Below are 12,012 nucleotides of genomic sequence, written 5' to 3' on the forward strand. Positions count from 1 at the left end.
TCTTTGTCTTCTCTGGGAAAAGATCAATGAAGGACGCCTGCTTAGGGGCTGTCGATGTGAAATAGGCCCTGGAAATAACATCACACTTATCAGACCCTCTGAACAATGGTCACAGGCAGAGGCTGATCAGGCCCTTCCTCATTGGACTCTGGGAGCCAAGATGGTGTGAGATTGCTTCTTGCCTGTGCCGATGCTGCCACTTCTCAGCGCGGCCGACGTGGACGTGAATCACACGGCCGTCCCCCAAAAGGTCCCCTTTTGTTAGGTTGGAACCGACCAGTCCCCCACATCACCTTCCACCCACTACCTCACTGCATCCTCTCCTCTATCCAGTCACACAGAGGAGGAACGTTCTCTCTCTGATGCTGTGTGATCGGTTGTCTTCTGGTTCTGTGTGTGTGCGTGTGTGTGTGTGTGTGTTTGGGTGTGTGAACTGTAACCACCCTCCGAAACATGGTGAGAGGGTGTGATTAACATGGGTTGTTTGTCATGGTTGAGCCTGAGAGGTGGGAGGGAGGGAGGAGGGGTGTGGGTGGAGGTAGACTTCTGCTTGCAGAAGAGATTACATTAGTTTGAAAATAGGCATCAGAGAAAGTGTTTGAACTGACATTCAAAGGCAAAGAGGGAGTGGATCAAATCTGTCAGTCATTAGCTCATCCCAGAGAAATTGTTGATGAATAGATGGCTGTGTTATTTTACTTTATTGGTTTGAGGTCTATTACTTAAATTGCAATTAAAGAAGTGGAATCCTGTAATAATTGTGAAACTAAAATGGAGAGGATGAGAGAAAAATAGATGAAGGGTGAAAGAGAGCCTTCACCCAACCACTGAGTCACTTATCCTGTGTGTCCCCTCCAAACCAAAAACAACCTCCCAAAAATCACAATAAAATGACATTCCTGGTTCATTGCAACCATTGAAATAACCCACAGTCCTCCAAATTTGATCTCATATAACCTCTCACACTGTTAAAATGAACTAAGGTGGTGTTAACATCTACAGTTGAAGTCGGAGGTTTACATACACTTAGGTTGGAGTCATTAAAACTCGTTTTCAACCACTACACACATTTCTTGTTTACAAACTATAGTTTTGGCATGTCGGTTAGGACATCTACTTTGTGCATGACACAAGTCATTTTTCTAACAATTACAGACAGATTATTTCACTCATAATTCACTGTATCACAATTCCAGTGGGTCAGAAGTTTACATACATTAAGTTGACTGTGCCTTCAAACAGCTTGGAAAATTCCAGAAAATGATGTCATGGCTTTAGAAGCTTCTGATAGGCTAATTGACATCATTTGAGTCATTTGAGGTGTACCTGTGGATGTATTTCAAGGCCTACCTTCAAACTCAGTGCCTCTTTGCTTGACATCATTGGAAAATCAAAAGAAATCAGCTAAGACCTCAGAAAAAACAATTGTAGACCTCTAAGTCTGGTTCATCCTTGGAAGCAATTTCCAAATGCCTGAAGGTACCATGTTCATCTGTACAAAAAATAGTATGCAAGTATAAACACCATGAGAGCACGCAGCCGTCATACCGCTCAGGAAGGAGAAGCCTTCTATCTCCTAGAGATGAACGTATTTTGGTGCGAAAAGTGCAAATCAATCCCAGAACAACAGCAAAGGACCTTGTGAAGATGCTGGAAGAAAGAGTTACAAAAGTATCTACATCCACAGTAAAACAAGTCCTATATCGACAACCTGAAAGGCAGCTCAGCAAGGAAGAAGCCACTGCTCCAAAACCGCCATAAAAAAAGCCAGACTACGGTTTGCAACTGTCCATGGGAACAAAGATCATACTTTTTGGAGAAATGTTCTCTGTCTTGAGGAAACAAAAATATAATTGTTTGGCCATAATGACCATCGTTATGTTTGGAGGGAAAAAGGGGAGGCTTGCAAGCCGAAAAACACCATCATGATGTGGGGGTGCTTTGCTGCAGGAGGGACTGGTGCACTTCACAAAATATATGGCATCATGAGGCAGGAAAATTATGTGGATACATTGAAGCAACATCTCAAGACATCAGTCAGGAAGTTAAGCTTGGTCGCATATGGGTCTTCCAAATGAACAATTGTCATGTTTTGTCTTATATTGTCTTGTCATTTTGCTTTTCCTTCTGTTCGTTTTCCCCCTGCTGGTCTTTTTAGGTTCGTTCCCCTTTTTCTCTCTCCCTCCCTCTCTCTCTTCTCTCTATCGTTCCGTTCCTGCTCCCAGCTGTTCCTATTCCCCTAATCAATCATTTAGTCTTCCCACACCTGTTCCCTATCTTTTCCCCTGATTAGAGTCCCTATTTCTCCCCTTGTTTTCCGTTTCTGCCCTGTCGGATCCTTGTATATTGTTCACCGTGCTGTGTCTTTGTATCGCCCTGTCGTGTCGTGTTTCCCTCAGATGCTGCGTGGTGAGCAGGTGTCTGAGTCTGCTACGGTCAAGTGCCTTCCCGAGGCAACCTGCAGTTTATTATCGAGTCTCCAGTCAGTTCTCGTGATTACGAGTGGAATTGTTTTTTATGCTTTATTTACCGCTCCGATTTGTCTAGGAGTATTGCTATTTCCTTTAACTGGATTAAAGACTCTGTTTTCGCCAAGTCGCTTTTGGGTCCTCATTCACCTGCATAACAACAATGACTCCAAGCATACTTCAATAGTTGTGACAAAATGGCTTAAGGACAACAAAGTCAAGCTATTGGAGTGGCCATCACAAAGCCATGACCTTAATCCCATAGAAAATTTGTGGGCAGAACTGAAAAATCTTGTGCGAGCAAGGAGGCCTACAAACCTGACCCAGTTACACCAGCTCTGTCAGGGGGAATGGGCAGAAATTCACCCAAATTATTGTGGGAAGCTTGTGGAAAGCTACCCGAAAAGTTTGACCTAAGGAAAACAATTTAAAGGCAATGCTACCAAATACTAATTGAGTGTTTGTAAACTTCTGACCCACTCGGAATGTGATGAAAGAAATAAAAGCTGAAATAAATAATTCTCTCTACTATTATTCTGACATTTCACATTCTTGAAATAAAGTGGTGATCCTAAGTTATCTAAGACAGGGAATGTTTACTAGGATTAAATGTCAGGAATAGTTAAAAACTGAGTTTAAATTGATTTGGCTAAGGTGGATGTAAACTTCCGACTTCAACTGTACCTTCTCACACGGATACGAGTGTTACCTCTGCTATAATTGAAATAATTTTGATTGTAACATTATTTATAATCTTACAATGGACCTGGCAACTGTGGCCTATAACAAGTCCCAAAGTCTACCATATAGGAACAATTTTCACATCATAGTCTTCTTTAAAATGTTAATCAAAATATTGACTGAAAATCATCAATCAATATTTATGCTAGAAACGTAAAACCATTTGATTGAATGAGAGAAGCAGTCTAACAAAACATTATTTTTGTGTTTTGATGCTGGGTTTTCACAACCCTCCTAAAACTACAACACCACCCTCTTAAAAACACAATTATTCAGATTGTAGAACCACTTTGGTGTTTCAGGGTCCTTCCATTCTGTTTTGAAATCCATTCAGTCTATCAGAACACTTACATTGTATTTACATTCAAACACCCTCCAAACACCAGATCTCAGTTCAAGTGCACTATTTATGATTTTACTACACGATGATAGTGTTTTGAGTCGTTCTATTTTAACAGTACAGAGTCCAGGAAGATAAATCCTTTGTCCACACAGAGAACTCCCTCACACTGTGAAGTGAACTCCCAGGCTGTTTCACCTTGTGTCTTTAGCTAAGGGTCTGTATTGAACCACAACATCAAAGCACATCAATGGAGATTGACTTTAGGATTAGGGACCCTCAGACAAACTCATCCTATTCTCAATATTCTAAATACAATCCATTGTCTATCTATACAACTCATAGGCAATCCTGTTATAGTTTCATAACAATCCTTCTACTGGCCTTGTTTCTTTATTTTTAAGATCAGATGATAGAACAGTACTCAAACCACCTTGAATCGAAGGAGAATCTTGACCTTCATGAATGTATCAAGTACATAAGTACTGTACTTATGTGCCCGGTGTCCTGTTCGTTCATTCATTCCACAGTAATCAAGTTGAAGGAAGCTTATTCTTTAAAAGAGCAGTAGGAGGAAACTTTTTAAATAGTGTCAAAAACCCATTTTCCTCTTCCATCTTTTTCTCCTCATAACCCCATCCTGTGAGTTGTGTCCTGGGCAGGGACGTGGTCCTCTTGCCTCTGATCTACAACGTGACAGGAGACCGGCCACGGCACCCCAGGTTTAGTTTAGCACACTGACGTCAGACTATGGATTAGTGCAGAGCCTTTCTATTCTGTGCTGCTTCTCTGCCTCTCACTATCCTGTCCACCACACCACACCACACCGCCACCACACCGCCACCACCCACCCGTCTCCATCTTTCACTTCTATTTTCCCCTTTTCTGTGTTCCTTCCCTCTGTCGGCTAGTTAGTCAGATCAAAGGTGCATGCTCAGGGGATCTCTCATAGAATAATGCCACTGATTAGACGAGGCATCCTCCTCCATGTTGGATCTATCTCTTCTGTAACGGAGATGGAGTGCATGGAAACACTAGTCTGTACTCTGTACAGTCCTCATATTACCATGGAAGTCGTCATCAAAGAGGCACGTGCTACTGCAAGACATAACAGAAGGCCTTTCAGTTTCGGTGTAGTTAGTGATTTGCATCTTTCACTCTGTAACAAGTTTGAGAAGAGCCTTTATGTGTGTGTGTGTGTGTGTGTGTGTGTGTATGTGTGCGTGATTGAGTGAGTGTGTGTGTGTTTGTTGGTTCGCCTAACTCCCAGTTCCACAAATCTAAATCCTTTAACGGAAAATAATCTGGTGTGGAGATAAAAGGGTTGCTAAGGTAACCAGCAGAACTGTCTCGTGCCTGCCAGCCATTGCAATTAATAAAATTAAGCAAACTCTGTAGTGTAAAGTTTGAACTTTTAACATGTATAGCTCAATATTTAGCTGTTAGATCCAAGTTATTTAATTTGAATGAGAACAATAACTTATGTGTAGCCTAAAGTCAACAATTTCCCATTTATTGACACAAAATTCTCAATAACCTTTGTAATACTGACATACTGAATGTAATACAGACTCACAGAATGTAATACAGACTCACTAAATGTAATACAGACACACTTGAATGTAATACAGACTCACAAATGTAATACAGACTCACTGAATGTAATACAGATTCACTGCACAGACTCACTAAATGTAATACAGACTCACTGAATGTAATACAGACACACTTGAATGTAATACAAACACACTGAATGTAATACAGACTCACTGAATGTAATACAGACTCACTGAATGTAATACAGACTAAATTAGAAGACAGCAGTTGGGGTTGACTACACAGTATATCTTGGTCATTGCTGACTGTTATTGTCAAAGTGACTATGTATTTCTTTCAGTTGGTTCCTGAGGATATCATCATGCGATAAAACAGGTTGACAATGTGGGTAGAAACCCTGTCATTTGAGAATTCAACTGCAAGCTTTTCCCTTTGAGATCACAACTATGGGAAAAATTGCATCAAGGCGACACTGAGAATGCCTATACTGAATTTTTATCAGTGGGTATGGTGTCTGTTATGACAGTGAAACAGATAAAAGTTTTGTTGTTTGAAGGATATTCACATCACATCGACAACAATGAACAAACGAGAAGTAGAGCTGACTGTGAAACTAGGACGTGCTGACCTTGAGAAAATAGTCTCACTCCTATCCCATCTAACTTCATTCAAAACTTAAAATAGACTTTCCTATTTCTTAGTATCCAAAATTCTTACATTTGCATATACATTCATCCATCATTTTGGGAATAATAACAAGATGTCTTGTCAGGTAGGCATACACAGGAACTCAGATGAACTCACATGCCCGCCAGCATGCACACACACACACACACACCGGCAGGCACACACACACACACACACACACACACACACACACACACACACACACACACACACACACACACACACACACACACACACACACACACACACACACACACACACACACACACACACACACACACACACACACACACACACACACACACACACACACACACACACAGTCACCCACAAAATCAATATATGAGCACAGCTGCAGAGAAAGATAGCCACACACTGTAAGAGAGATCACCTAACTCAACAGGTTGCCCATACAGTTTAGTTGTGGAACAGACCAGACCCGTTTTGGATGACTGTTGGGTATAAAATAAAGTCTAGGGTCCCGCAAAAGTGTGCCACACAGATGACATGTAACATTCTACAAAAGGGTTCCAAAAGGGTTCTTCAGCTGTCCCCATAGGTAGAACCCTTTTGGGTTCCATGTAGAACTCTCTGTGGAAAGGGTTTTTACATAGAACACAAAATAGTTCCACCTAACACTAAAAGAGTACTACCTGGAACCAAAAAGGGTTCTTCAAAGGGATATCCTATGGGGAGTGTTGAAGAACCCATTAACCCCTACATGTATAAAGAAAAAGCACATAATGATATATCAAATGTATATTTAACCTCTTAATTTAACATTCATAGCAATTAACTAATTCGTTTTTATCAGTAAAGTACTTAGGAACCCACCCTGTTACAATGTTCTAAGAGGAAGCTGTCAATAAAGCTTTTAAAAACAAACATGGCGGCGCACATGGAGGTGTGAGCTATGACAACAGGAGCACGATTTTACGTGCACAATAACATTTTTAATCTGATATAGATAATGGATCATGATAAAAGTCATATCGCTTAATGCAAGGATTTGGAAATTGAAGTGAGTAACTTCAAACCCTGTGATCAAAGCTATTTTTTCACAGACGTTCAACAATGCATCTAGCTTACGAATGTCACTAGCTAGCTAATGTGGCTGTCAGTGTCATGTCAATAATTAATTGCTCGAGTCGCGATCTAACTTAGCTAGCTAGCTATGTTTCTTATTAACTGTATTCGTGATTAATTTCTTGAGTAACTAACAAGCACATAACATTATTGTCTTACACAAATGCTAATGTATTTACCCTATGTGAACTTGGAACAACGTGATTTGCATCGCCGGAATCTCTCAAGGTGTGTATGCAAGGCTCTCCGTGGTAAAGATATTGCATTCACAAGGGTCAATGTAACCATAGAAACATCTCATCCTCTATCTCTATCTCCTACACACTCTCATATGCACAGACACAACCTTGTTTATGTCTCTTTCTCTCTATATATCTCTCTCTGCTCTAGCTGGAGGATAGTGTGTTTGTGGCATTGCACTGATCTCCCATAGAGACTATAGAGTAGCTCGGCTACAGCAGAGCAGATGTCTCTGTCTATGGTTTGAGTGGGTGTTTGAGGAGAATGAATGCTGCTGGCTGTTGAGCGAGTGACACTTGCTCTACATTCTGCAGACAATCATAATTTCAATTTTTTTCATGTTATTGACTTGGTCGCGCATGAAAGATACTGACATATACTGTTTGTGCATGTAGTGATTTTGTGTGTGATTTGTTTGATATATATGGAGGTACTAAACATTTTGTTGAATTCTCAAAGATAGAGAACTTATGTGAAACAAACTTATTCAAGTTGCAGATTAATTGAGTGTATCAGTGTGTCACCTTCTGTATAGATATGGACGAGCTAACTACCTATACCTACCTAGGCTATAGGCTCTTTAGAGAAGTTCCCAGGGGGTCCCTTCATAGGCACACAGCCCACCAGCTCAGGGATATAGTCTAGCATACTGTATGTCTTCTATGGCAGTCTTACAATGATGATTTAGTGACCAGGAAAATACCCTACTACTAGAGGCAGTTGTAGGTTGACACGTCTGACCCACTTAAATTACTAGATGGCCTTGACTTACAGTGAGGCAAAAAAGTATTTAGTCAGCCACCAATTGTGCAAGTTCTCCCACTTAAGATGAGAGAGGCCTGTCATTTTCATCATAGGTACACTTCAACTATGACAGACAAAATGAGAGAAAAAAATCCAGAAAATCACATTGTAGGATTTGTAATACATTTATTTGCAAATGATGGTGGAAAATAAGTATTTGGTCAACTACAAACAAGCAAGATTTCTGGCTCTCACAGACCTGTAACTTCTTCTTTAAGAGGCTCCTCTGTCCTCCACTCATTACCTGTATTAATGGCATATGTATGTATGTATGTATGTATGTATGTATGTGTGTGTATGTATGTGTGTGTGTGTGTGTGTGTGTGTGTGTGTGTGTGTGTGTGTGTGTGTGTGTGTGTGTGTGTGTGTGTGTGTGTGTGTGTATGTATGTATGTATGTATGTATGTATGTATGTATGTATGTATGTATGTATGTATGTATGTATGTATGTATGTATGTATGTATGTATGTATGTATGTATGTATGTATGTATGTATGTATATATATATAAATATATATGGGTGTATGTGTATGTATATATGTATGTATGTATGTATGCATGTATGTATATATATATGTGTGTGTGTGTGTGTATATGTGTGTGTGTGTGTATATATATGTCCTTCTGTAGCTCAGTTGGTAGAGCATGGCGCTTGTAACGCCAGGGTAGTGGGTTCGATTCCCGGGACCACCCATACGTAGAATGTATGCACACATGACTGTAAGTCGCTTTGGATAAAAGCGTGTGTGTGTGTGTGTGTGTGTGTGTGTGTGTGTGTGTGTGTGTGTGTGTGTGTGTGTGTGTGTGTGTGTGTGTGTGTGTGTGTGTGTGTGTGTGTGTGTGTGTGTGTGTGTGTGTGTGTGTGTGTGTGTGTGTGTGTGTGTGTGTGTGTGTGTGTGTATATGTATGTATGTACAAACTCAGATTTCCAAAAATTATAATTGCATACATTGAAGCTTCGACCCTATGGACCTATCTCTTCAGACCACTGCAATTTGACTTGTACACCATTGACATTTAAAAAAAAAAAAAAAAAGTTAACATCTAATTACTACCACAATGATGACTGTTGAATGTCAACTTAAATGGTCATGGCTATTCTGTTGTCTATATTTCTATGAGTTCAATAGGTTTTCTACGGAGGATTGACAGTATAATACAAAACAACTGATATTTCCATTCAAGTCAACATTCTCTGATGTGTGGACCTCCAACCACCTCTGTGGTACCATTTGAAAGTTTAAAATAGATTTTATACCCATTTTAGTAAATGTGTCAGCCAAAACACGACACCCACCCCTTTATCCAAAATAATGTTTTCTCAACTGATAGCAGGCACAACACAAAAACCTAAGATGATGTAAAATAGGGTCTAAGCTACAACATATGTGAATATGAAAAAATATAAATAATACATATAACATTATAAAATAGTTTGACAACCCTGTTTGTAAGCTTTTAAATTTGATCAACTTCGTTTATCTTTTACAGTGACGTAGACATGTATTTCTCATGGTATGGTGGGGTATACAGGTGCAAAAAGTCACTTTCTGAGCACTTCTACCATGGGCAAATATGTATGGAAGATATCGTTCAAATCAAAATGAGTGCTGTCAAAAAGGGATTGAATTCAAATGGATTTGCCCTATAATATCTTATCAGGTTACCTTGGCGACTGTATGTGTGTGCCTTTTTCAGCAAAGGTTTTGGCTTATATGTGATCTGATGTCTTCAGGTGTTATTAAACATCTATTACTGTGTTAATGAACAGGTATTACTCTACAACTATTGTTAACCAGAATCAAACTCCAGACTGTTATTTTCATCCCGTTCCTAGCAGCTACTGTGTGCTCTGCTGTCTTTTCTTGTGAGCAGAGCACTGACTAATAGAACTGTGTCCTGTTACCTAGGTAACAGAGCCATGCAGATGGCAGCGTACAGAGGGTCTCTCTGCCTTCGTGGCATTGGCCTGTTCAGGTTGGGGTTGGGGCGACCCAGGTCCAGGGCTGACCGTGCCCCCCTGCCCCACCTCCTCTCCCCCTGCCCCAGACACGGGGCGCGGACCCTGTTCAGTGAGACAGGGGTCTGGGACTGGAACTATAAAGCGGACACCAGACGCAGGGTGGAGCAGTGGTGGCACCCCCGTATCATGGAGCAGTGGCGGAGGGATACGCTGGAGGAAGTGAGTTGGCAGCAATTCTTAACTTCTTTTTTTGCTTTCTGTTGGACCTTAGTAGAGGCTTCTGGGAAAGATTGTCAGATGAATATTTTAAAATACCACTGGCTCAACCATACTCTGGTAATTAAGCAGCAACCTGGGCCTATTGCTATGTTTATAAACTCAGCAAAAAAAGAAATGTCCCTTTTTCAGGACGCTGTCTTTCAAAGATAATTAATAAAAACCCATATAACTTTACAGATCTTCATTGTAAAGGGTTTTAACACTGTGTCTCATGCTTGTTCAATGAACCATAAACAATTAATGAACATGCACCTGTGGAGCGGTCGTTAAGACACTAAAAGCTTACAGATGGTAGGCAATTAAGGTCACAGTTATGAAAACTTAGGACATGACATTTAAATTTAGGTCATTTAGCAGACGCTCTTATCCAGAGCGACTTACAAATTGGTGCATTCACCTTATGACATCGAGTGGAACAGTCACTTTACAATAGTGCATCTAAATCTTAAAGGGGGGGGGGGGGGGGGTGAGAGGGATTACTTATCCTATCCTAGGTATTCCTTAAAGAGGTGGGGTTTCAGGTGGTGATTGACTCCGCTGTCCTGGCGTCGTGAGGGAGTTTGTTCCACCATTGGGGGGGCCAGAGCAGCGAACAGTTTTGACTGGGCTGAGCGGGAGCTGTACTTCCTCAGTGGTAGGGAGGCGAGCAGGCCAGAGGTGGATGAACGAGGCCTTTCAACTGACTCTGAAAAACGCAAAAAGAAAGATACCCAGGGTCCCTGCTCATCTGCGTGAATGTGCCTTAGGCATGCAGTAAGGAGGCATGAGGACTGCAGATGTTGCAAGGGCAATAAATTGCAATGTCCGTACTGTGAGACACCTAAGACAGTGCCACAAGGAGACAGGACGGAGTGGCAGACCACGTATAACAACAACTGCACAGGATCGGTACATCCGAACATCACACCTGCGGGACAGGTACAGGATGGCAACAACTGCACCAGGAACGCACAATCACTTCATCAGTGCTCAGACTGTCCGCAATAGGCTGAGAGAGGCTGGACTGAGAGCTTGTAAGCCTGTTGTAAGGCAGGTCCTCACCAGACATCACTAGCAACAACGTCGCCTATGGGCACAAAGCCACCGTCGCTGGACCAGACAGGACTGGCAATAAGTGCTCTTCACTGACGATTCGCAGTTTTGTCTCACCAGGGGTGATGGTTGGATTTGCGTTTATCGTCGAAGGATTGAGCGTTGCACCGAGACTTGTACTCCGGAGCGGGATCGATTTGGACGTGGAGGGTCCGTTATGGTCTGGGGTGGTGTGTCTCAGCATCATCGGAATGAGCTTGTTGTCATTGCAGGCAATCTCAACGCTGTGCGTTACAGGGAAGACAACCTCCTCCCTCATGTCGTACCCTTCCTGCAAGCTCATCCTGACATGACCCTCCAGAATGACAATGCCACCAGCCATACTGCTCGTTTTGTGCGTGATTTCCTGCAAGACAGGAATGTCAGTGTTCTGCCGTGGCCAGCAAAGAACCCGGATCTCAATCCCATTGAGCATGTCTGGGACCTGTTGGATTGGAGGGTGAGGGATAGGGCCATTCCCCCCCAGAAATGTCCGGGAACTTGCAGGTGCCTTGGTGGAAGCGTGGGGTAACATATCATATCAAGAACTGGAAAATCTGGTGCAGTCCATGAGGAGGAGATGCACTGCAGTACTTAATGCAGCTGGTGGCCACACCAGATACTGACTGTTGCTGTTGATTTTGACCCCCCCTTTGATCAGGGACATTACTCCATTTCTGTTAGTCACATGTCTGTGGAACTTGTTCAGTTTATGTCTGTTGTTGAATCTTATGTTCATACAAGTATTTACACATGTTAAGTTTGCTGAAAATAA

General features: G+C 41.7%; 1 protein-coding gene across 2 annotated transcripts in view; it reads left to right on the forward strand.

The window, feature by feature from the left end:
- Positions 1–6,677: 6,677 nt before the first annotated feature.
- Positions 6,678–12,012, forward strand: part of lars2 (leucyl-tRNA synthetase 2, mitochondrial) — a 47,122-nt gene continuing 41,787 nt past the window's right edge. The window contains exons 1-2 of one of the 2 annotated variants that reach the window (XM_046302665.1): positions 6,678–6,814; positions 9,835–10,106. In XM_046302665.1, the coding sequence (XP_046158621.1) occupies positions 9,846–10,106 (261 nt within the window). In that variant the 5' untranslated portion in view covers positions 6,678–6,814; positions 9,835–9,845. Of the gene's footprint in view, positions 6,815–6,846; positions 7,108–9,834; positions 10,107–12,012 lie in introns of those variants that run through there. The other variant, XM_046302667.1, reaches the window with a different exon arrangement.

Source organism: Oncorhynchus gorbuscha, linkage group LG15 (genome assembly GCF_021184085.1).
Source record: "Oncorhynchus gorbuscha isolate QuinsamMale2020 ecotype Even-year linkage group LG15, OgorEven_v1.0, whole genome shotgun sequence".
NCBI lineage: Eukaryota > Metazoa > Chordata > Actinopteri > Salmoniformes > Salmonidae > Oncorhynchus > Oncorhynchus gorbuscha.